Source organism: Squalius cephalus (genome assembly GCF_949319135.1).
Source record: "Squalius cephalus genome assembly, chromosome: 22".
Lineage (NCBI taxonomy): Eukaryota > Metazoa > Chordata > Actinopteri > Cypriniformes > Leuciscidae > Squalius > Squalius cephalus.
In genome coordinates this window covers 18541731-18568949 of record NC_137143.1, presented here as the reverse complement: position 1 = coordinate 18568949, position 27219 = coordinate 18541731, and the positions used below count along the sequence as shown (strand labels likewise).

The window sequence follows — 27219 nt, the reverse complement described above, 5'->3', positions numbered from 1 at the left end:
ATTAGAAGGAAAACATTATGAGTGTCATAAAATCATGCTGTTGTTATATACTGAGAGAGCCCCTACAGTGTTTTAACCAGCCTGGACAGGCTCACATGCTGTTATAAGAATTGGAAATAAAACAAAATGAGTTTGTCAAGTAAAAGCCCTTAGAATATGATTATGACTTGTTGTATATGTGTACTTTTTAGCGCTTTACTTCCATGTACTGACTATTTATATTTTTTGTTTTCATCATTGCCACCCTTTTGTCTGAATTTTATTTTATTTTTCTCCAGATATCATAAATAAATACATAAAAAAACAGGGGTGACTCTTTTAAAGTTCACCCAAAACTTAAATTATGGCATCACTTATTCACCATGTCGTTCTGAACCTGTATAGCATTCTTTCCATGGCACATGGAGAAATTTTGAAGAATCGTACTGATTGCTTATTTCCATATACAGTTCAAATTAAGTTTAATTGAAGCCATTATGGGCTCACCTTAGTTTGGGTTGATATCAAGATCTTCAGTTTGTTCTTCACACAGGATCACTTCTATACTGATTTCATTTCCCATTCATTGTGATCAGTGTGATTGATATAGTTTTTATTAAAAGGGTCATATGATGCGATTTCTTGTTTTCCTTTTTCTTTAGTGTGTTACGTAGCTGTTTGTGCGTGTATACGATCTGCAGAGTTACAACTTAAAGTGTCAAACCTAAAGAGATAAGGTGTGTTCGACATCGGCTGCGGCTGGGTGTAACCGATCGGCGAGAGTAGCCGCGTGCAGGCGGGGAGGAGCTGCAAACGGAGACGTGAAGTCGGACACTTTCTGGTTCCCGTAGTGACCGCTCACGTGGTGTTTGCATACTTTACCACAGCTGAAGTGAAATAAATGCAATATTTGCCAAATAATTTATGTACTGCTTCATACAGCGTCTGTTTGAACAAGAATAAGTTCAACATAAGCTACTATCAATGAAGTGGTCTACGTTTTTTAATCAGTTTTAATTTGATAAACATGACACAATATAACATCGCAACGACATGAAAAGAGTGTTTACTGTTATAAAAAACTGATTTGTGAGCTTTAGAGGAACTAAAGGTGTTCGAATAAACACGAAGTACATGTGATCGTTGTCATGCGGTGAATCCGGCCAATCGTGGAACAGCTGTGTCGTCATCAGAGCTCGTGCAGCCGCTCTTGAGAAGCTGCGCTGGCTGAGTTCTCCGGCCAAGGGGCCAATGTTTTCAGAAAACACTGAAGCTTCCCCGGGCGCCGCCATTGATTAGCAGACCCTGTTAGCATTCCATTGACTCCCATTCATTTTGGCGTCACTTTGACAGCGAATAACTTTACATCTGAGGCATTTAAAGACTCCATTTGTCCATTATTTATTTCTAAAGAAACACGAAAATGTATAAAAGGCTCCATTACCTTGTATCTTACGTTATGGCCCCGTAGAAGCAGTTTTTGTAAAAATAGGCTAACGATTGCGTCATAACCACGCGACTCTCTGTCGCACAGTAGAGAAATTACCGTATGGACAGGAGGAGAAGCTCGCGGGCAGTCGGGGGGACGTGGAGGCAAAATGACAAAATAATTCATCAGAATACTTAGCAAAAGTTGCTCCTGCTCCTAGCTCATGGACACCTCCTACTCACACTCTCCGTCTCTGCAAGTTTTGGAAGGGAATGATTCAGATTTCTCTTGGCACAGCTACTAAGACAGACAGGTTGCTCACATCACATCTACGTCGTCAAGCTCAGTTTGAGTCTGCGCAGTACGCTCAGCCATCAGGAAGTGAGTGCTTCTAATTATCTTCACCTTTCTCTGTTGAATCCAATGGGGTCGCTGTGTCCATTTCTTTTACTGTCTATGTCTCCGGCTACTCTCGAATCGCTCTCACGGTACTTTGATGGCATAAGTCACAGTCACGTGGCGTCAGCCCTGTATCAAGTGGGACAAAATTTCTAACCGGCATGCACTGCTTCAAGTCAGCCTCCGATCGGTCTTCGCAGAGCTGCATGAAGTCGAACAAGCCTATTTTCTTTATAAAAGTTAAGGCTCAGCCGCGCCTTCCTAAAACACTTCATTCAAACATGCCCCCACAAATACGTCAGTGTGAGTAGGGGCAGAGTTTAATAACACCCAAATGTATACGCAAAGAAAGAAGGCGTAACTTTTATTCTCGCTGTATTATTGTTGCCGCCATGTCTTGGAGACGCAGTGTTTTTCGTTGCGAAAGCCGAACTACTTTGTTTGGCCTTCCAAAAGAGGACACAATTAGAAAACAGTGGTTTAGTTTTATTTACAACACTGTTCCAAAACAGTACAACCAAAATATTCGACTGTGTGCTGCGGAGGACTGTTTCCAGAACCTGTGAGAGTACGTTACAAGGCCGGCTCCGCTCAAAGGCTAATTCTAGAAAGTGGGCAATTCCATCTTTGCAAGTACAGTCTGGCACTTCTGACTCACAGACACAGCCTGCAAGTATGTTTTCATATTTTAATAATTTGCTACTTACTATTCAAATGCGAGTTTTGGGCAGTAAAGATTAGCGCTTGTTTGTCGTTTCTACGATCACAAATGCAGACGTGGTTTTATGTTTACATAGTGTTCCAAATATGGTAAGGGGCGTGACATTTCCGTCACACGCTTAAGGTATTCGGGCCAATCACAATGCACTGGATGTCTGGCCAATCAGAGCACACCGCGCTTTTCAGAACGATGAGCTTTGTAAAAATCGACGCATTTCAGAAAGGCGGGGTATAGAGAGGTCTTTGGTGTTTTATGCCCCCAACGTCGCCTTCCAGGCAGCGAGGGGATGGGTAGGTTTAAGGTTGAGGGTAGGGTTAGCTGCCTCTAAGGAGCCATTGGGGGCATAAAACACCATCGAGCGTATAGAGGAGCAACAATAATGTAAGGTATGTGTAAAATAATGACTAAACCACGTAAACACATTGCATTAAACCAAATACACAAAATAATGTTCTTTTTAGAACCATCATATGACCCCTTTAATATTTTGAATTAGCTATTATTTTCAGTTTGTTTATTTTCAGTTTTCATTTTAATTTTAGTTTTTTTTATGTGCTTTTGTATATTTATTATAAATTTTTTGTTTAATATTTGGGTTTAATTAATTTTATTTCAGTTTTAGTTTTTGTTTTTTCTTAGATAGTAATTTTAGTGTTTCAAATAATTTTTTGTTAGTAAACACAGTTGTCAGTCCAAACATTGATTGTGCATGGAGCCTACAGAATGTGATTTGTCAAAATATGCATACTCTATACTGATGTAGGTATAACATTATTGTGTAATAAAATTATTCCATAATTCAAAATAATTAATTATGTAAACTGTATAATCTGTCTAGAAACACACACACACACACACACACATACACACACACACACACACACACACACACACACACACACACACACACCTACCCTTATCCCTAAACCTACCCAATCACAGAAAACTTTCTGCCATTCTAAAAAAAAAAAAAAAAAAAAAACATTAAAAAAAATAAAATTAACTTCTGTATGATTTATAAGCTGTTTTCGTTTTCCTCATGGGGACCAAAAAATTTCCCCACAAGGTAAAAAATGAATGGCATTACTATTTTTTACATTTGGTCCCCGTTACATAGGGTTTACCAGGACCACACACACACACACACACACAAGATTATTCCATGTGTGAGGTTACAGAGTAAGCTGTGTAAAAGCTGCCACATAAATCAAATCAGACATGTTTTAGGTTGGGAAAAAATGGGGTTCAGGCCATTTCAGTAGCCCTGAATAATGTGTGAAATGAGCCACAGTGCTGGCTCAGCACTTCCCTTGTGCATTGTGCAATAAACAGCAGGTAAATAATAGCCTTTCATGTATAAAAACTATTAACACATGATATGATTCCAGCTCTGAGAGACCTTAGTGGTGATCAGACGGTGGTTATTCATATACAGCCTGTGATTGCCCTCATCAGCATATATTTATAGTAGCTTCCATATTACACAGATTTAAGTGATCCATAATTAATAGAACCATTACTGTGGTACAGCATATTCAAAGATGTTTTTGTGTACACTAATTAGCATCATCCAAACTTTACAGAGGGTTATTTACAGCTCATTATCAAGTTCACAGAGCATCTTTTTTACTGGGTATGGTGTGAATGTCTTGAGTTTATTTACTAAAGAAATAAACTAAAGAAATGCATTGCAGTCAAGTGGAATTAATCCACTTTAACAAGTAGGGGGAGTATCATAAAAAAGAAAAAAAAGAAAAAGAAAAAAGGCTTTTGGATGCTTGGTTTGTAATAGCTTTAAATCTTCTTGTAAGTGAATTATTTATTGTTAATCAAGCATATATGACAAAATAAAGCTGAAATTAATTTAATTGAAGCCACTTAATATCAATATGTTGATTATATTATATTGTTACTCCATTCCATTAGTATTTCCATCCATCCATCCATTTCTTGCATCACCTAATGTTAAAAAAAAGTAATAGCAATTACCCATGGTGGCTTGGATGTAAAATTGCACCCTAAATGGTTACAAATATTTTTTAAAGACGATGTATGAGAGTGTTGATGTACTCTATCATATGCTTTAAGGTTGACAATATCTGTGTCTTGTTTTCTCTAGGTCAGTTCAAGGTCAGTTCAGGTGAACGCAGCAAGAGTTCATGGCAGGTGAAAAGCCTCTTCCCATGTCACATAGACCATCCCTCACAGAGACAGTCATGGACACAATTACGCTTTATGACGGCGCTTCATGAGCCCCACAGGCCATTTGTTTAGATGATCCTCATCTAATCATCAACACATGATCAAATTTGTGAAGCTGCCTCTTGTAGGGTTACACACATTTTTTTTTGAAAACCTCCAAATATATTCAGAGCGCCCATGGGTCTAAATGAATTAGCAGTAGAGGGGTTATAAATGAAGTAATAAATGAAAGAGAGAGAGAGAGAGAGGAAACTAAAGGGAAAGGGGGACATAGTCATCCACTCCTGTGGTGAGCCCAGCTGGCACATATCTAATGCTTTTGTACTTGGGCACACACATAAAAACAAACATACAAAATTAATACTCTTTTGAGCATGTATATATATGCAGACAAACTCCATAAACTCCCACGAACTCCCACAGCTACCACTGAAGCTCACAGCATATATACTTTTATGGGTGGCCTAGGAGACGGTGGACTAGTTTTTTAATCTTACCTTTATTGTATGGGGTCCTAGGTGTGGGATATATTTTGACAAGATGAACAACATAATAAAGCAGAGGTTTCTTTTTATGTCATCTTTATTTCTCTACGTCAGTTTCTATTTTTGACTTTGTAGCTGATTGACTGATTTGTCCTATTTGCTGAGAGTCAACTTTCTAAACAAATGAACAATTGGATGACATGTAGAGACTGTCTGTAGTTGATAGAAACTCACTTTTAACCTGTGTTGCCAATGGGATGTAGGTTATAAAAAGCTTGTCATAGAATGGAACAGGAAGATGATGTAATCACACTTCAGCATTTTGGATGGCAAGTCTTTTTGGTTATTAGTATACCCAAAAATGAAAATGATTTACAGTACTTGCTCTCAAAAGGGAACGTTTTAAGATGCGGTCATTTCTGCTAAATTTTACAGGCAAAAAAGGTCTATTGATTACATGATTATGTGGATTCCTTTTAAAATGACTGGATTTTACTGAACGGCGGTAAATATGAGCGCACCTTTAGAAATACTTGATGACCATGACATCAAAAAGTGTAACTGAAGAGGTGATACTCTTATAATAATGGATGTGAAATACTTTAAGAAGGTGTAAAAGTAAAAGAGAAACATTGAACAATTGAAATAGTCTGTGTTGTGCAAGTCCAGCATGTCTATAATATTAATGGTTGTGAAAAAGACAAGAACATGAATAGAAATTCAGCAAAACATTTCTGCTGATGTGGTGCAAGTGTGTGAATAAAGGATGATCTGTCATTGCCTGTTCATCCTTGACTGTATGTTCAAGCTGGAAAATAATGTGTGTGTGTTTAATGTGTATAAAACAGGCATGGTTTTTAAAGATGACCTCAGCAAAGGTTGTCCCCATCTCACTGAATGGACACTGACTCCTGAGGGAATACCAATAGAGCACTGGTGAGCGTTACCTTATTTTACCTTCAGTGTCTTACACTTCATCAGGTTCCAATCATCTCACCTCAGAAAGATCAGTTGTGTTAAATATATCTGACTGATTATAGCAGAATTGAGTTTTGCAGAAAGGGACTGGACAGATTTTCGCATTGATTTAGCAAAGGTGGGCAGGTTAGGTGTGAAACTATTTGTATTGTGCACTAATTGCAGTCCATTGTTGTGAAATTATTGATTATTGGCTCATCAATAAATCTGTTGCAAGGTTGTTTGGTTGTTTATCTCCAGTCTTTTTGAAAGTGACTGATCTGAATCTGTCCTACCTTGTTTCCAAAATGCAATGATGATAATGCCTTTCTTGCTAACGCTGTCTGCTCTTGTCTTGCCCCCAAATCATTTTGATTCCAAAGGATTTATTTAGAAGAAAAAAAAAGTAAAAGGTTTAAAAAACAATAAACCGAGCCTATAACAATCACCCATCTGTTGCTTAACACTCTGAAAACCAGCTTTACAATCTATCAAAGCTTGTTTTTTTTCATGTGAGCTGGGCAAAATATTCTTATCTATCCAATCTGTAAGAGTCAAAGGCTTTGGAAACAACCTTGTAAAAAAGAAGCGAATTTAATGTTCTGAATGTGCAAATTTTAAAAGTACATTTTAAACAACTGTACTTGCAGATAATGGAGGTCACTTGAGTGTACTAAAAGAGAGTACACTTTCATTTTTAAAAAGTGCACTTTGTAATAATGTGTTATTAAATTAGTACACTTTTGATGTGTTGACTAACATTCTAAAGCACATGTAAAATAGGCTAATTGATTATCATTTTAACTGTAGTTAGAGTTAATATATTTTACTAAATTGCATCTTCATCATTAAAAATGTGTAATTATAAATATATTTAAATACATTACATATAAGTTTAAATAGAAATGACATTAAAGTATATTTTAGTTTACTTTAAATGATTGTCAGTACATTTGGCCGTACACTTTAACCATATTTCAACCAAGACAATAGAAGTAAAAAAAAAAAAAAGAAAGAAATTACAAATAATGATGTACTTAATTCCTACTTAAGATGTACTTAATTTCCTACTAGTGTATATATATCTATGCACCAGTCTGCGTACACGTCACACAATAGGAAGCGCCCGCGCCCTCAGATCACTTGGACGTGGCTGTGTTATAAGAGGTAAATACTGTTCGTTTTCTCACACAAACCGCTCGTTTCGTGTCTTAGGCCATCAATGTGTACTTACGATGGGGAATTGTTTAATTTGGACGATGGGGAACTGTTTTAATTTGGACTCTGTGCATGCTCTTTGAGACCGTGACCATAGACCTGCATGATATGACTGTCAGACAAGAACGGTTTGACCTAAAAATATCAAAATTGAAACTACTGTGGAAAAAAAGACAACTACATCTTGGATGCCCTTGAGGTAAGCTAAAACATACCAAAATTTAATTTCAAAGTGAACTATCCCTTTAAGTGAAAAAAGCAATCTAAAGTTCAGTTAACTGCATTTAAAACAAATCACACTATAATACATGTATTTAATTGCAATGAATTTAACAAAATTTACATTCAGTTCACACTTAAGTATATTCTTTTAAAGTATATTATTTCCATAATAGGTACTCTTTTTTAAAAGCATGCAAATGTGTCAATGCTAAACGTTTTACAAGGGATATGCAATTCAATTCAATTCAATTCAATTCAAATTTATTTGTATAGCGCTTTTCACAATACATATTGTTTCAAAGCAGCTTTACAGAAAGTGCATTTCAGAAATGTACATTGAGAAATACAGTTAGTTAATCATGTATTGATTTAGGGCATAAACATAGCCAGCGTCGAGTCGTCTCTTCACAGGCGCCGAGTCGTCTCTGCACGGGTGTTGGAGAATCTGTAGTCTCCATGAGAGGCTGGATACAAACTGGAGCTGACGATCTGTATTTACCTCGGGACTAGCGTCCCGAGATAACAACAGAAAAGCATATGGGAAATAATTAGCGTAGCTGCTGTTCGCAATATTAATGCATTCAATCTGATTCAACTGTAGTATAAAATGTAAGTATTATGTGAATGCCTATTCACATAATACTTACATATAAGTATACTTACATATTGCATATAAGTATATATGCAACAGCTACTTTATTTTATTCCCATTTTAATGAAGTACCCCCCCCCAAAAAAAATCATGTACCATGTCCAATAAGCCTTGCAGAATATATCAAGATGCTTTGTTTGCATTGAACTATACAGTTTTGTACTTGTCAATAAATTCACATCAAGTATTGAGAAATATGATTGTGCCTGCAAATTTCACCTTCATTGCTTAAGACGTTTAGATAAATGGGAGCGTCTGACAGCCAAGGCCAAAAGAGGTTAGAAAACACAGATATTTTTAAACTTAGTATCTGCATCCGTTCAGTCTCATTTGGCTGAAAGATGTTAAAACAGTCACAGGAAAAAGTAAATTCAGCCTAGGGGACTTTTTTACACAGTGGTATTGTTCCCCTTAGGACCTGCAGAACGAAAGATCAGCAAATTGGTCTTGCTAATCAGCTTGGAAATGATTCTTTTGCACAGACCTGAGATCTGTTTTGTGAAGAAATATCATTGTGGCCTAATGAGGGTGCAGCTGTAAGCCGCATGTGTTTCTGTTTGCATTAGAATACTAAGCAAAACAGAATGTGAGAATGAATGTGACGGAAAAGGGCAGCCAGGCACTCTGCGCCATTTTTCAAAAGAAATCAAAATCTCCGGGGTCCATAAATCTATTGTGCTAAAGGCTATAGGCTAGTGTTTGACTGGCCCATTGTGCTGCGCTTTTAAAGGCCAAGCCACAAGTCTTTTTATGAGGCTTCTTGAGACTTTTATTTATGAACGGTAAATCGATGTTATTACAGTGCAGCTCTGAGGATTGTGTCTTTCTGAGAGGGGTATGGAGGCAAAACAAGAGACTTGTTATCAAGAATCAAGACCTGCCCTCCTGCTTAGCATAACCCACCTGTTAGAAATCTCACTAACCACTCCATCTCTCCCTACGCAGTTGCTTCAGACATTTTTTCCCCTCTCAACATCTGAAAATAGCAATATATCTCCATGATAATAATGAAGCCTTCACATACTATCGGAAATTTCTTCCCACTTCTGAAGTCGTGATTACGAGCTCATTGCGTTCAAGTGCTTTGTTGTTGAAAAGAGTAGGAAGTGAGGACATGGAGGACACCAGCTTTATTTATGCCTAAATTTTTAATTAAATGAAGCGTCCCATTCGTTGACAACTACTGTATATAAACATCATAAATCCCCAGCTAGCATGCTTTTTTCGCTGTGTATAAAACATACAATATGCTTCAAATGGTTATTCATATATGTACTACTATGGACTACTTTAACCACAGGAAGCTGTTGTGAAAAAACTAATAAAGAATACCATTCACAGCGGTAATTGTTCTCCCCTCCCCCAGTTTATGGCACGCACATCTCTAAAACTCTCCAAGTTTTACATTTAACATAATATGACTGTTTCAGAGCACTGGATTTTAGTCTGTTGGGTTAATGATAAATAAGAGTGCTTGTTCAAAATAAAGAAAATGACAAATCTTTTCAAATTTCTTTAAAATTTCTTTGAATTTTATTCTGGTTTCATATGGTTTTGAAAAGCTGCCATTTTCAAGCAAAGTTTAAATTAAATGTCTAAATTAAATTAAAAAGTGTCATGGTTTAACTAATTAAAAAAAATACTGTAGTAACATCTTTCTTCTAAATTGAATACGAGTAAATGTATCTTAATTATTATTTTATATTATATTCAAGGTAAAATGTTTATTTTTATTTTTTTATAAATATCAATTTTTTTTCTGCATGTTGAATAATAATATATTGTTAAATATTACGATTAACCATTAACATGAATAATATGAATATTATTTTTCTGTGAAATAATAATAGAAGATTGTCAACCTACTTAAGGTTTCTCTTTTCAAGAATTTATTCCCATATTGTAGCTTTATTCTTCATTATGATATCTGTGCAGTTGTGTCATCCTGACATTTTCCTCTTAAAAAAAAATTAATTAATTGATCCTTACAAAAAGACATTGACCCTATTAATGCAAATGAACACAAAATTAAAAACTGCTGCATTGTCACAGTTGCTCTATAATCTTTAACTACACATATGCACTCTTCTATAACCCTGCATTGCCAGCGGTGTCGTATTGATTTGACTTGAGAGGTCTTGGACTCCACAGGGAGAGCAGTCTTTGTTTGCTATTTTTGATGAAGTGCTGACTCCTGGCTTCACCTGTTTTTCTCCGGCAGTGTGTCATTGGTCGAGGGACTGGGGGGAAGGTGAGAGTGTTGTTTCTGTAGCTGTGCTTTTGAGTTGCCTAAGAGTGCTGATAACATTTTTTCTTTCATGTTCTTTCCTATAGGGGAATATGACTGTCTGACACCTGGAGATCCCAGATTGGAGTGGAGCAATCTGTTTTCTGTCGCAGAGTACGCTCATATTAATGAGTAATTAAAATGATTGGTGCTAAAAAAAAAAGTTTCTTAATTAGAATAGCTTATAAGATAAATGGATGGTCAGTGAAGTGATCATCATTTTAAAAATGTATTCTATCAATGGACCCATTTCACATTTCCGGGGGTTCTCAGAAAAGGAAATCGTCATAGTTGGGTAAACTTCGATAGTTGGGAACAGGAGACGACAGCAAATGTAATTTTGTATTTGGAATTGTATTTCCATTTGCTCCAATATCAAAAGAAAAAAAGTTTCCACGCCTTTCCAAAAGAGGGAAAAAAATATAGAGAGATTATGTTGTCAAGTTTGTCAAATATGTCAAATTTGTATTAGAAGCATAATTTACTGACAAGGTAATATATATAGCATTCTAAATGTGTATTACATAAAAAAATTTTTTTATATATACATATATATATATATATATATATATATATATACTGTGTATATATATATATATATATATATATATATATATATATATATATATATATATATATATATATATGAAAAACTTTTATTTCTAATGTTGATAACACGTCATCACAATCTGTGAAAAGGGTCCATATAGTTTTCTTGTTTTTTAAAACTAGCCAATGTATTAAATGTAATTATATAACAGAATTTGACACAAATCAGTGAGACTTCCTTCTGTGAAAACATGTTGCCGTTTTAACTGTCCGAATGTACCTTTTCGGTACAATAATACCCTGCTTTTTTCAGCTCGTCAGAATATAGAAACATTCAGTGTGTTCTTTTAAAGGCAGGTGTTATGCGAAGGGTGGTGAGAGACTCATACGAGCTCTGGGAAAAAAGTCATTGACCCTCTTTCCCAATCAGTTTCCTGTTTAGGTTCAGTTCTGTGAATACATGTGTGTGTTTATGAGTAAAAAGTTGGTTTCTGACATGTTTTTCCTCTTATCCCAGGCATGTGCCATAACGCAGCCGTCCAGGTGGAGGGGAACAGAGCTCTGCGGATCTGTTCGGTCAGAAATATTTGTTCACAGAAATCTAAAAACATGTTTTTCTCCTGTGCATATAGACCACATCTGCAGGGTTATTTATCCCAGGGCTATTCTTTCAGTCACCCCTTCGGTTACAATGCCTACAAACACACTCCGCTATGTGCCCGTCCCCACAGGCGAAAACACATTTGTCTGATAAAACGCAAAAAAGGTCAAATTTAGTGCCATAGTATACTTTCCAGTAAGGGACACAATTAGCACAGCAAAAGGCCAGCTGTATGCTATCTTTAGCTGTGGTTTGCCATTAAAAGAACAAAAGAAGAGGCACATTAGCTAGGAATGGACCACTATAGCAGATTTCAAAGTATCAGTCTAACGTGATAAAGCTTGAGTCATTTATATTGAAAACGCTGTTTTTTGAGAAAGGAGATTTCTGTTAAATGTTGTTATTCAAGCTGTCGGACAGTTTACAGGAATAACAATGCTTCCTGTGAGAGCTCATGTGATGCTGTAGCTGTTGTAAATATTTGTCTTGAGAGGGGTCAAGGCCACAAAACAATTATTTTATGGTGTTTACTAATGTCCAGCTCATAATTCAAGTTGTTTATGGACATTTGATGTCCATTTCTGAAGCCAAAGAGAATACCAAAAAATGATATTAATTAATTGTCATGTTTTTAAATTGTGAAACATATGGCCGGCTCCCTTGTGTTACACTCCTACATCTTAGCACATGCTATTGTTCATGGTGTTCATCTGACCTTCAGATAGAGAGAAAGATAGAGAGAAAGAAAGAGAGAGAGAGAGATATGAATATGAGTCATGTGGAGGTATATGTCCTATGGAGTTTGCCACCTAATGTTTGAGGGTTTGGCTTGTGATTTAAGCTGTCAACATGGAGCCCCAGGTGGCTGACAGTTTTCTCTCCTGAGTTTCAGGACTGTTGTCTGCCCTTGAACACAGAACTGCAGCATCTCAGCTGGGGGTTATCTAGTCTTACAATTCGGTGTTCATTAGGCTTTAACAAAGGCTCTGTCAGAGAATATCTGATTTGGTGGATACTAGCCAATATGGCAAAGATTTGTCTGATTGGACATCTTGTTGTAAAGGAGAAGCAATGTTGACTTTTTAGTACTAAACATTTTAATTCTACAGAATGTATTTGATGTCATGTATTATGAGTCAGGCCCATTTCATGAATTTTAAATGCAACATCCACACTAAATTTTATTTTGATCATGATTATTGTAGGTCAAGCTGATAGAAATTGTGCATTCACATATCTAAATTTGTTCAGTCCATTCAAGTCATTCCTTCTTGCAGACTGTTTTTTTCTTCCCTTCTTTCACGTTAGGTGAGTCAGGACTATCACTTGTGGGTTTTTAAAAAAAATGGTGCATCCCTTGGACGTCCCCTATTTTGATTATTTATAAGAACTGTTTTAATCTAAAAATACTCGTTGAATTTGTGCTCTCCTATCAGTATGAAGTTAAATTAGGAAAAAAAAAGTGTGTTAACAGCAGCACACTGGTTCATTTGTTGCTAAGGAAGCGTAGCCTGTTGTGCAGGAAAGAGGGATAGCAGTTTCCTGTTATGAAGAGAGGTTTTTAAAGAGCTGCTTTCCTCCAATCAGGCAACAGATGAGCAGAGAGGAAGCCTGGCTGAAAGCATTTAGTAAAACTGTTTTTAGAACCGGTTTTAGGAACATTTGTTTAACCAAATTACATGAAATAGTCTTTGAAAGGCTACCAAGAAAATTATTGAATTATTTAAAAGCCTGTTTTTTTAAACACAATTAAGTAGGGCAATTAACCTTATTGATAAAACTTCGGACATACATATATAGCTGACGTAATACAGTATACAAATACGGTATACAACTAAATAGAAAGACGATGTGGTAGTACAAACGCAGTTTGATTAGAAATGTCGAGTTCTTTTTCCTGTGAGAGCAAGAAATCCTCTCAGATATCCTCTAAATCGGATCCTGAAACATACCATATCGTAGCCTATTGGAGCAGTTGTTCTTGAAAGTGCCATACGCCAACTGATCGTTATTGGCATTAGATGTTTTTCTCTGTGGTTTCGGTCATCGATCCTTGTATTCCCGTGAGGGAGACTCGCTGTACCTCCTCAGGAAGCGCGCGGAAAACACCTTCAGTCTCCACGCGCAGATCGGAGAGTTCGCGCATCTCTCTCATTCCTTAAGGCAGAAAGCGCGCGCGGATCTGAAGAGACCTGCTGCAACAGACAACAGTCGATAATAAAACTGATATTTTTTGGTGGCAAGGCGTCGAATAAGTGATGAAGTGTTTATTGTTTACTTCTCAAGCTTTATGACAAATGTCCCGGGAGTAAGTTCACGGCACCTCTGGATATATACTGTTGCTTCTGCGGAATATCAAGGAATAATGTGGAAATATTTCAGATGCCACGGTGGATGACATCCGACAATGTACGCAGGTATGAAACCAAATACTTCTGAGTGAACTTTTCAATACTGTTAAATTATTTTAATTTTTCGAATGTGTGAACTCAAGCATAATAAATAGACAACATGTTCGCAATATTGAAGAGTATTCTTGAATGCATGCTTAATAGTGAAAAAAGTTTATGATGACATAGGAATACATAGGAACAGTTACACTGTTTTGACGTGTGTTAAATTAAATTACCAGTAGATTTTAAGAACTGCCATAGTCCTTGTTGCAAAAATATTATACTAATATAGTTAATATGTACGAGATAGCCTAGTGATGCTGTATTGAGTGATTTTTTTTTTGAGTGAACATAATGAGACACTAAATATATTAGTTCTAGTAATACATACTTATAAATGCTCATAATTTAATTTATGATTTAGTCACATTATGTTAATTCACTTAGTCCTGTTCACTCAGTTGGTATAGGACTAAATTAGCAAATAAAAATGGTTGACACTTTAGAGCCCATATCTGAGATCATGTACTGATGGCTTTACACAGTAAAGAGTTTGTTTCTCCCTTTATTCCTCCTATTGTGTTTAACCATTTGTTTTAAGTGAATTCTTGTTGCATAATTCATATCCTGTTATTTTGCCAAGGGGACCTTAGTTGGGATGTTGATGTTTCTCTTTTTATTGTTCTTCAACGCACTGAAACGACCTTTTCAGCAAAAAAAAAAAAAAAGAAAGAAAAAAAATCCAGTCTGGGGGTTGTCAGGGGTGGGATTTATCACTGGACAGTGAATCATGGGAAGACTGACGAGAAGGATGTGTATTTGTGTTGTGCAAAACGTGCTCTTGTAGAAAAAAATGGGGAAGGGGTTCATGGAGGAGACAGGGTGCACTGTTAATGTCCTTCCCCTTTGCACTTCCTGTCCGCAGTCCTTCCAGGAGAATCTGCTGGAATAGTTAATTAGTCGTGTCAGGAAACAACATCTTAGCAGGGTGAGCACCAAGTGCACGGTGAGTTTAATAGGACGTGCGTCAAGGCAGGTAGCAAATAACAGGAAAAGACTAGGGGAGTATGAGTTTTGTTAAGAGAAAGGGTGTGTTTCACCAAAAATGGCCCTCAGGTTAACCCTTTATGAGAAGATGCACTTCAGAGTTAATTGTTGTGATGTGAAAATACATTATTTATGTAGCTTTTTTCACTTTGTTTTATGGTTGTGAAAAGGATGTTCAGTGTGACTGGATTGAGCATATAATCACTTCATTAAGTTTTAAGTTCAGAAGTTGCAGTTCATCAATCAAATGGTCAATGTAGATCAATCAATGTTTCTTTAAAGGAGCAGCTGAACTCATAATGGCATGTTTATAGGTTCTTTTATTTATTTCTATTGCAAAGATATCCAATTCAACAATGAAATGTTATCTTCTTTTCTCTTTCTATTCGCAGATTTTTAGCAGCAATTCCAAACTTCTCGACCAAAGACAAAGCCATTTGACTATAACTGTGTGCTCCACCCTGATGTCAAGGCCTTGTCCTTCCACCCGAGGTTTTAAACCTCCTGTGGCACCCAAACCAAGGCTAGCCTCTGAATTGAGCCAAAGCATTGTGGGCAATGGGGACATAACATCCTCTGATAGACTGGAGCTGAAGCAGGAAAATGAATCAGATGTCACACAGGATGAAACCGATGCATTCAGAGAAAACTGTACTGATGATCACATGGAGAGCGACTTATCTGAAAAAGACTTATCTGACACTAACCATGACACAACTTATTATAATGAAATAGAGGAAGAATTACAAATGCCAGCGGAGGAAACAGTGGGAGAGGATGACGGTAAAGATGATATCACTGAAGTGCCGCATGCAGCCTCTTCAAATTTGTCAGAAATGGTTGATGAAATTCTTGATTCAACAGATGAAGACTACAGCAAAAACACTGATGATACCAAGCCAGCTGAAATTAGAGAAGATTCTTGTAATGTACTTGAGGACACATATGCATGTTCTGAGAATGAGACACTTACTAAAGATCAGCCTGCCGATGAATGTCAAAGTCCGTATGAAGAGATTGAGGAACAACCATCAGACAGTTTTCAACGTGCCAATGATCAATATGAACAGAACAATAGAGCAGCCGCAAACTGTGTTCATCATGAGGCAGAAGAAGATGAGACTGGGCTTTTTTCAAAGGCTACAAACTGCAGTCAACCCTTACTGTGTGAGGAATACCCTTATGACATTATTGGCACAGTGGATGATAACGGCACTTGGCAGGCTGAACGTGCAACCAAAGACCCATCTGGACGCTTCAGGTTTGCAGAGGAGACAGAAGATGCATTTGAGCCCTACTCTGTCATAGAGGTTGTGCCAAGTGATTTGACATGCACCTCTGATCCAGAAGCAAGATGCACTGATGAAGAATCCAGCAATGAGAAACCAATGGACTCAACAGAGGGAACATCAAACCAAGAACCTTACTACGTATCATCGGAGGATGTGGCAGAGTTGGAGGAGGAACAAGCAAATTTAGAAAATGGTGCCTCGCAACCTGCTTCTGAGGGTCAAGAGATGACAAAAAACGAAGGAGCGAATGACTATGCTGATATTGAAGAACATGATGGGGATGATCAGCAGGTGGAGTGTGTTTCATCTGAAGATTATGTTGAGATAGGAGACGAAGATGAGCCAGTAAACATGGAGAGGAAAACCAAGTGTAAAAGTATAAGAGAACGATCAGCTAGACGGGGACAAGCCCTCTTGAGTCAGAGGAACAGCTGCCAGCCACGTCTGAGACTTTGCAACATCACCGTTCCTGCTGACTTAGATTTAGGCAGAACTCCAGAACTTACAAATCGTTTGGTTTTTGCCCATACCACGGAAGCGTTTGAAGAGGACATTGAAGAGCTGGACTGCCATATTGTGCCTTTCTTTGAGGAATCAGACACAGAAAGTGACGAACACATTTACGAGGAGGCTGGCTTTGACTCAGAAGGTGAGAACTTTATCTCTATGGACAGGAAGAGCATTGTGACGAGATCTCGTTCACTCTCGGGGAAAGTACCTGGATATGTTCCTGAGACTGTGCCTGAGGAGACGGGCACTGAGTACCAATCTCATGAATACTACACTGTGGCCTTGGATCAAAATGGAGATCCACATCCCAAGCTTTCAGATGAAACAGAGGCCAACCGAATTATTCCCTCATTAAAGCCAAGGCGCTTTCTTCTTTCTCCTCGATCGCTTTCTGTTGAGGGCAGAGATTTGCCATTCTCAGGACACTTTCAGGGTGAGAAATCCCCTAGAGAGGAATGCAGATTGCAAAGAAAAGATGACACACTTTCTTTACCTTGTGTCATTACTTCCTCTGGAAGTTTTTCTCAAAGAAGTCACCAGTCCTCCAGTGGTGTGTCGACACCTACATCTTTAGTCGATATTCCACCGCCCTTTGATTTAGCTTACATAACTAAGAGGCCTGTGACCAAAAGCTCTCCATCACTTCTAATCCATCATGAGTCTCCTGACAACCCCAAAAAGAAGACAACATCATTTAAGCGTTTCCTGGCTTTAAAATTTAAGAAAAAATCAGAAAGCAAAGCCCGTGGAGATGGCAGTGTCCGCTCCTCAAGGTCATCATCTGAATCTAGCCACCATGGGCCCATTCGAGTGCTGGAGCTTGATCGACGAAGTACAAGTGGTTCCCCTCAGCTTCAGTCCCATGTGGGAAAGCCACAACACAACTCAGAAATACCTACCACCTTTCTGCTTTACAAAGAGAGACAAAGAAGGCAAGGTGCACCCAAGAGTTACAGCAACAGGGGAATAGCCAGAGTGGAGTCCTTTGAGGACCGCTCTCGGCTCCCCTTCATGCCCCTACCCCTCACTAAGCCTCGCTCCATCTCCTTCCCAAGTGCAGATACGTCTGACTATGAAAACATTCCTGCAATGAGCTCGGACTATGAGAATATCCAGATTCCACATGGGCGGCCCACTCGGGCAGTCACTATTACAGATTTCTTCGATGACCACAATCGGACAGCAGCACATGCCAATGAGAACGATGGCTATGTGGACATGAATAGCTTTGCAGGAATAGAAAACAAGACCACCACTCAAGAGCAAGACACTGAAAGGTATAGTCAGTCTTTTATAGAACTACGTAATTAAAAATGCATATTTTCCACATTATGTTAATTATAAAACATAAAGAGATCTGAAATGAACTATAATAGGAAGACTTATTTATGTTTAAATCATCAGACTGTAATATAAGATTGTCTAGAGAGTTATATTTTGAATTCTGAAACCCCTTCCTCTGAACACAATGGCAATACCATCACACAAGTCTGGAGGAAGTGCTGGCCAAAACAATGTTAACAGGAAATTAGGCAAGTGTTTGGTCACTCTGATAGCTCAGCTTGCACCTCTCTCTGTCTCAGAACACTTTCTGTAATCTTCCTGACTGAATAAACAAGATTTAAAATTATTACAGATTTTCAGACTACATCATGAAATATTGGACAGATAGATGTACATACAGTATTAGGTCTGGGGAAAAAAATATAGATTTCTTGATTTTAATCGATTCTCATTTTTATGAACCATATCAATTCTTAAATCCCAAGAATCGATCCTTTAGTTTATCCTGTTTTCAGTTGATGAATGAACAGAACATTATAGCGAGCCAGTCTCCCATCCAATAAATCACAGTAGGCTTTGTGCTTTGTTACTTTCGATATGAAACAAAGTGTCAGATTACGAAATCTGTCCATTTTATTATGAAATTTCAACAATAAATACCGTTTTGGTGCTTTTTAATGTGATCGCTGTTGCTGATTCAGATCAATCGAAGTGGCATCTCTTTTACTTTACTAGTTACTGCATGAAATAAACATAAATGAACATCAGAAGGTATGATAAAAGATACAACTTTCCGAAATCTGTATCATGTCTCATGTAATTGTTCAATCAGTGTTTCAACCAAGGAAAGATGTAAATAAATGTTGTGAACAATATGTCACATAATGTTACATTTACCTCAGAAAAGCCATCCAGGGACCATGATATCTCAAAAAAATTCCTTTGCAAAGGATAATTTTGCTAAATACTGTATATGCACCATATTACATCCATCAAGTTTTTATGACAGCCACCATTTAAATGTATATATTAAAAAAAAAACACAATTGTAAAGTTAGTATTATAACTTTATTATTGTAAAAACTTTCTTGTGTGTAATTTAAGTGTTTGTATACAAATCAGTTCATTTTAACCTTCAATATTACAGTAATATAGTTCCAACTGATTCCCTGTATAGTTTAGTTGAGAGATTTTTTTTCTTTGAGAAAATTTGTCATGTACTGTACCTGATATACATCCAAAATAATCAATATCAAATCGAATCAGAATCTAATCAAATTGCAAGCTTGTGAATTGAAATCGAAACATGAAATTTGTTTCAGTATCCAGCCCTATACAGTGGATTCTTTGGACAGATGAAGTTGCAAAAAAGTTGTCCATGTTCATTAGTAATTAAGCAATATCACACTCACAATTGTGAAATTTGGCTTGCATCCTTGCCGATATTCAGCACAATAACATGATTGTTAATGTGTTATTGCTTTTTTGCTAAAGTTAAAAGTGAACAACTTAGACACATTATGGCCCAGTTGTGTTTTTAATTTTGCAGTGCAAGATCAACTGGCTGGAAAGCCATTAACTGTTATATAAATGAGTGTATAATGAAACAAAATGACTTGCCAAACACTTACGCTGTGGGTGCTGTGTTGAGCATGTAGTAGTGGAGCAGCCTGTGGTATTGAGTTTCATTGGTTGAAAAGATGGACTATGCTTGCAGGGTAGCTTATCTGATTTTCTCATTTGCAGGATTTGATGGTACATTTGTTGGAGTACCCTATCTGTGTGAGAAAGAATACAATGCAATGGTTCAATGATACAAATAGTATGGGAAGAAAGTGGATTAAACGTTAAGGCTATTTTTCTCCTTTATTGCAATGCTCTCACAGCCTGATGCAGCTGAGTGGAGGGGAATAGATGAGAAAACCGGTGTAGAGTTTTCTGTTCTCTGCATGAGCATTTTAGTAGCATGTAGTGTTAATAAAACAAATTCCCCAAGTGTTTTTCTTTTATTGGGCTTTTGGGAGATTTGAGGTCTTGGAGTGGTTTAAAGACAGATGACTTTCTGACCTTCTTTGGACCGTATGACCCTCTCTGCTCTCACTTTACCACCCCAGAGTCATCATTAGAAACCTCTGCTCGATTACCTCCAGTGTAGTCAAAGACCCTGACTGTTTCAAGTGGCCTCTGGGTTGCTTTTAATCCGATTTTCAGAGAAACACAAGGGAAATTTCCAGAATTGCTTGTAATGTTGTTAGTCTCTCCATTGTTTATCACTTACATTCAGTTTCACATGCAGTACATGCAGTTTTTGGAAAAATATAATTTTCATGATTCTATCAGAGAACAGAAAAGATGTCGTTGCAAGAGGGAGGGGAAGTTATTTTGATTAAAGATTATGGGCCCTATTTTAACGATCTAAGCTCATAGTCTAAAGCGCAGGGCTCAAGTGCACTTAGGGCGTGTCCGAATCCATTTTTGCTAGTCTAACGAAGGGAAAAATGATTGGTGCGTGCTAGGGCTGGACCCGAATATTCGAATATTCGTTCGGTGGGTTGGTATTCGATTTGAAAATTTGACATTCGAATATTCGTTTTTGTTTTGTTTTGTTTTTTGCACACCTGGTATCCCCCGCGAAACGGTTCTCATTCGCGCTTGAATAAGGCCGGCAACACACTGGCTGCAGCGTGAGGCTGTCCGTTTTTATTTCGGCTCCCATGTTAACAGGTTGGAGTTTGCACACTGAGACACACGGCTCGAGCCACGCGGAAAACGCGTGCATGCTAGAAATAGAACCGACGCCTGCAACGGGAGTGTTCTCTGGCTAGAGCGCAGAACAGCGGAGTTTGTATGGACCGAAGTGCATGCCTGAGCTTGTGTTTTGTTGCTTTGACATTGTGGAAAATATAATAATAGAATCAAAATGTATTAGCCTTTTTACCCGTTATTATCAATCTAAATTAATCTAGTTTTTAATTTAACTTAATTTCGTTTTTCTTTATTTAAATTTCGTTTTTCTTTATTTAAATTTCGTTTTTTCTTTATTTAAATCTATCCTTACTGTATCAGTAATTTGTTAGTCAGAAAAATATTAGACTACCTTAAAAGTATTGCTTAATTTAACAGACCTGTGTGTGTGCGTTTTATATCACTAGTGCAGTATCTGTTCTCGGAGCATAAGCCCTGCCCGCGTGAGGTGCGCCGCTTCCCGCTTGCGCTGTTCTGTAGTTTACTAAAAGTTTATTAATTCTGAATGTGTGGCGTCTCATCCATCCATCTATATTGCACCAAATGCAACACTGCACTCCCTTGTGAAGTCGATTGGATGAACGGTTCTCGAAATAATAAAAATACAAACGGACATACAGACGTACAGATTCCTGCCTTTATTAGAGAGAAAAATATGTTCAGCCCCCTCTCTCCGAAGCTTCGAATATTCGATGTTCATTACTACCGAAGCTTCGAAGCTCAAAAAATGGTATTCGGACCAGCCCTAGTGCGTGCACTGCATGGTCTAAAAGGGTTGTCCCTATTCTCTTAATGAGTAATGGGTGTGTTTTGGGCGTAACGTGAAATAAAGTCTCATCTCCCATTCCCTTTAAAAGCCAGTTGCGCTCATGCCTTGGCGGATTGCTATTTACATGGCAGAAGTTGCAAGCGGAAAGACTGAACGCGTCTGCAGAGCGCAAACGGATCAGCTCATGTGTGAGGTTAAAGCGCAAGCAGACCATCTACGGGACAAGCTGGATTCCACCATATCTTTATGTACACAATATTAATCTTTTACATTGTAATACTTTTATTTTTAATATTTTGCTAGTTTGTGTGCTGCTGCGCGTCCCTGTGTGTAATAAGCAGACTGTACGCACGTTGTAACCCGCCTATAAGCGCATATTACTAATGCGCCCTTAAAATAACAAAAAAAATATTGCGCCATTGACCAACAAACACCTGGTCTAAAGTCAATGGCGCAATATTTTTTTTGTTATCTTCAGGGCGCATTAGTAATAATGCGCCTATAGGCGGGTCACAATGTGCGTACAATCTGCTTATTACACACACAGGGACACAGTCTATTTCAGTTGCCTCAAAATAGTAACGTGCCAACAATGCGCCTGAACACACCTCATTTTCAGACCAGCACACCCATGGCTGCACAGATGGGTGCAAAAGCATTTGCTACTTTAACAATGTGGCGCAGGACGTGAAAATGATAACTGTGTCGGACTGAAACTAGCAAAAAACACTTGCCGCTGCATTGCGCCCGGGTGTATGATAGGGCCTTATGAGTAATAAAACCCATTACTAGAAGTTAAATGAAGTGATAGCTTGATATAGAAATATCACAATAAGAATACAGTAGGATTTTTTTCCCCATGGAAATTATTTGGTTAAAATTCATTCTTGGTGTGAATAGCCGTAACATCCTTTACCTAACTGTACCATGAATAAGTATTTGCAGGTCTTTTACTTCAGTCTGTGTTTTCAGCTTTTACCAGTTATTGACTTCTAGGGATGGTGTGAATACTCACTACTTTTGGATATTACCCCTGGCTAAAGTGTTTATGTGGCACACTTTTGAGCATCCTCCATTATTCAGAAGATGATGTGGGAGCCAGGGACCTTTTTTCTGGTGACATTATTGACTCATTGTGTTGCTGTGCAATCTTAACAGCATTGCATGTTTGCAAATGGGTCTATGTGTCTGCACCATTAGCCACTCTGTGTCCCAAGAGAATCCTCCGTCACTGCTGATGTTCTGTCTGTTTTTGTTTGTCGCATTTTGAATGCCTGCAGAGAAAAATTGACATTGCCACTTTGGTGGATGGAGACACAATGGCAGGACAGTGATTGATTGCAGATGTATAAAGAAAGAATATTTTTCATGCCCAAGCCAATCAGAGAAACGTTTTGTACTCTTTGCTGGTCCCAAAGGACAGTGGGTAGTGTGAGAAGATGATTGAGGAAAAAATTTTAAACTCCTTTTGATAGTTATAAATAGCAACTATAGTGTATAATATTGACTATTGAACCTCTTATATTGTATTCTTGCATTTAGAAACTGCCGATTGTCTGAAGATCTTTGCAGCAATATTATATTATATTATATTATATTATATTATATATTTTGAATTAATTTTTACCCTTCATTCTCTTGATATTTCTTGATTATTATTATTATCATGCACATTATAGAATAAGAAAATTAACAAACATACAGCAAGCATAGCACAAAAACATAAAAAAGGAAAAGAGATACTTGGAAAGACAGTTTGAAACATACATACAGAGAATTGAGAGAAAAAGTATACGTCTTTTCATATGTGTTCTGAATGCTTTCTGCATTTTAATGCTCACAAAACTTGGGTGTGGGTCTGGCCTGGTCCTGGTCCGGTCCGGTCTGAGTTGGGCCTGGTGCCCAGGGCTCTCAGGTCATTGCCAGGTTATCCCAAGAGAGGACGCACCCAGTCAATGAGCCTCCACACTGCTGTTTACAGGAAATGCAGGACAAGGGCGAGGGGACAGGGTCAGTGGGATGGGGTGGAGACAGGCAATACCGATCTCCCAGACTCCCCTGCGACCCAAACAACAAGGCGAGGTGTGGCAGTCAGGAAAGCAAGGCTACCACAAAGATATTGTTGTTGTCATCGTTCCCAGCTTTCTTCGTGTCTTTTCTAATATTACAGTAAAGGCAGGGGCCAGTGTTTGACTTGAATAATATTTACAACATAAAAATGTAACAGATATTTGTAAGAAAGCAGATCCTTTTAACTGAATGTGACGAATTTAAAAGCATTTAACATTAAAGATAAATGAAATGATTCTGAAAAGATGACAAAACAAACAAATATCACCGATGATGACAGAATTTTCATTTTTGAGCGAGCTATCCCTTTAACACCACCAAACTAAAACCAAGCAAGAATATACATCTCTCGGTTCAACCAACACAAACCGTTCTTCACTTTCTCCTCATCTGCATTAAAATACGTTTTGTTAAATGAAGTCTGGTAATGAAGTCATCTCAGCGATGCTTATCTTCTATAATAGCACTATTACACAGATTCAGACAGAGAAACACCAGGGTTTCTAATGTATATTTTATTATCAAGAGTTTAAATCAATTGAATTACATATAACAAGCCTCAGGGAAGCATCAGGAAGTAGGACATATAGGTGTGTTATAGGAAATCATTGCACTCTCTGTGTAATTTTCAGCAGTAAATTTAGCTCATGGGTACCTTAAAGCAAACAGCTCAGAGAAGTACTTTGCTCTATAATTGCTTCTCATAAATGGTAATGTTGAAGAGTCAGGAGGATTGTGTAAATCGTCACTTGTGGCTGATGGAGAGATTATGTACAGTAGGGTGGCAGAGATGAATGCACGTTTTACACACACTTCAGAATTTTCCAATGGCTTTTTTTATTTGCTAAATTAGTATTTTTTGTAAATATTTATACATTATATATGAATTATTATATTTATAATATTTATTTACTTTTTTATTTGTATTTATTCTATTATTTTTCACCAGAGTGAAAATGCGTATGATGCAAAAGACATAAATCATATACCAGTCTGAAAATGTTGATAAAATGTTGATAAAAATATCTGTTTTGTTTCATCCTGGAGAGCTGCATATGGGCAATTTCAGTTAGAATTTATTTGAAAGACTTGTGTTTCAGATAAAAAAAAAGCAGCTTGCTTTGTCTTATGCTAACTTTCGCTTTCACTGAAAATGGAGTCCTCAGCTGGTGAGATCACTGAAGATTGTAGTGACGTCCTGCCAGAAGGCTCCTATATGCTTCATCTGGGGCCTTAAAATGAACTGTCACCTTAGCTCGCCCAGTTCAGCTGGCTATGAGCAATGAGCAATTTCCACTTCCACCTCCAGACATTGTGTGTGTGTGTGTGTGTGTGTGTGTGTGTGTGTATATATGTGTGTGTGTGTGTGTGTGTGTGTCCTTGAGTAGTATGACACCCAGCTGAGCACCTCTAAAGCGTTTATACACTGACAGTATATGCACACACTGATTTTTATTGCTTTTAAATTTGATTCTTTTAAAAGCAAGAATGCAAAAGTCTAAGAGATTCTTGCTGTTGCCTCTAGATAAGTGTAGGCGCAAGTGCACTCAAAGTTTCTCTCGTATGTGCCCTCCACAGTATATAAGCAGCTTCATTGTGCATATTTGCATATCCTCAGGGCTGCATCTTCTTTTCGGCTTTAAGTGCTCACCACAGGATCACCAAGCCAGCCCTTCATGCTCAACCATAAACGTCCTCGCAATCTGGCCCCAGCCATCCGTGTTACTACTGTAAGGAGGAGCAGGGGAGGAAAAAACAAATTATTCTCACCAGGTCTTGTTTAAATGAAGAGGGGGAATTTGTTTCTCCTTGGCAAAGGGTAATTTCTGCTCTGCTGGATACCAAAGTGCCCTCTAATTCAAAACATTGTTTTGAGACGGTTTGTTCAGTTGTTTTTGATTTGGAGAGATTGGATGGTTTGCTGTTTGCCACACGCAGTGTTCTGATCGTAACAGTTAAGTTTCTCCTCTGGGCTCTGTTAGACACAGTGATGGTGGTGGACTTCATTAGAGATTTAATGTTAATTTAAACATTATTTTTAGTCTAGGATGGAGGCTAAAAACTAAACTCAGTTCACGAAAGTTTCTGTGCATGTATTATGTGCATTAACTCTAGAGCTGGGACTTTGAAGTCAAGATAAAAATTGGTGCTAATCCCTTTTCAAAACTAAATTAAAATGTGTGTGAAAAGCCTATAAGTACAGTTCTAACTAATCCATAATGAGTATAGTGCATCAAATTAACAATCTCTCTCATGTTTTCATCTATTCTCAGTGCCTACACTGAGCCTTTTCCTGTTTGTCCTGTGTCTGCCACTGTGTCCAATGAGGAAGATCATGGACGTACATCTGAAGAAGAGGACGGTTGTGGAGACCACTGCCATGACCGACAGGTTAGCTAACAATTTTATCAATTTGCAAAGGCTTGTCAATGCTTACTAGTAGTGGTACATACACTACCGTTCAAAAGTTTGGATTCGATACGTTTTTTTTTTGTTAAAGGTGCAGTATGTAATATTGACAGCTAGCGGTAAAAATGGATACTGCAGTTCAAATTCAAAATATTGGAAAGAGTTATTTGCCCTGCCCCCGCCCCCTCCTCCACAGACTCAACTCTCACACGGGGTGCTAGATTGAGGACACGCTACAGCAACGAGCACAGTTGACAATGGAATGCGATGAGCCTTACACTCTATATTTATCCAGATTTTAGTATGTGTTTTAATATGCCTCATTGGGGGGGTTAAACTCGCGGCATATTTATTAATTTATTTATTTATTGAATAATTTTCTTGTGTAAAAGGTAACATGCTAATTTGCCGTTCCTGTATTAGAAATACATTGTGATACTTTTACTGATTTAGGCTACTTAACGTAAAGTCAGAAACTGAGAAAATACAAGTGTGGACTAACGTTAGTTGTGCTTTGATTCATTTTGTCACTTTGCAAACTCCATGCAAAAAGAACCAAAAAAAAAAAAGAAAAAAAAAAAAATTAATAATCTCAAATTGAGCCGGAGGTGGTAAATTCCTAATAATGTACATATTTTTTTAGGTATTTTAATAAGATACCTAAAATACGTTGCGCATACAGCTCAACTAACGCGATCGTTATAAAGGTGTTTGAACAACAAAACACATCCACTTGCACATATTTGACAATCAAAGATGTCTTTAAGATGTAATGATTTAGAATGTATGTTAAACTGACATCTTCTAAACGTCTGTTTGACATCTGACAGGAAACGTCCTATAGACGTATTGCAGATAAGCAAACACTCTTAAAAATACGTCTTCCAGATGTAAATATCACATCAAATAGAAGTGTGCTATCTGGGTGGCCAATAAATAAAGAAATTAAAAAGATGGGCACAAAACCTGTTTGTCGCGCCCCACTTGTCATGTCTCTAT

General features: G+C 37.6%; 1 protein-coding gene across 4 annotated transcripts in view; it reads left to right on the top strand.

Moving 5' to 3' along the window:
• Positions 1-6077: 6077 nt before the first annotated feature.
• fgd5a (FYVE, RhoGEF and PH domain containing 5a) overlaps positions 6078-27219 on the top strand; it is a 61763-nt gene continuing 40621 nt past the window's right edge. Inside the window, exons 1-5 of one of the 4 annotated variants that reach the window (XM_079856634.1) lie at positions 6078-6151; positions 11618-11676; positions 13988-14118; positions 15534-18220; positions 26085-26202. In XM_079856634.1, the coding sequence (XP_079712760.1) occupies positions 15606-18220; positions 26085-26202 (2733 nt within the window). In that variant the 5' untranslated portion in view covers positions 6078-6151; positions 11618-11676; positions 13988-14118; positions 15534-15605. Of the gene's footprint in view, positions 6152-11606; positions 11677-13286; positions 14119-14886; positions 15101-15533; positions 18221-26084; positions 26203-27219 lie in introns of those variants that run through there. The other 3 variants (XM_079856635.1, XM_079856637.1, XM_079856636.1) reach the window with 3 other exon arrangements.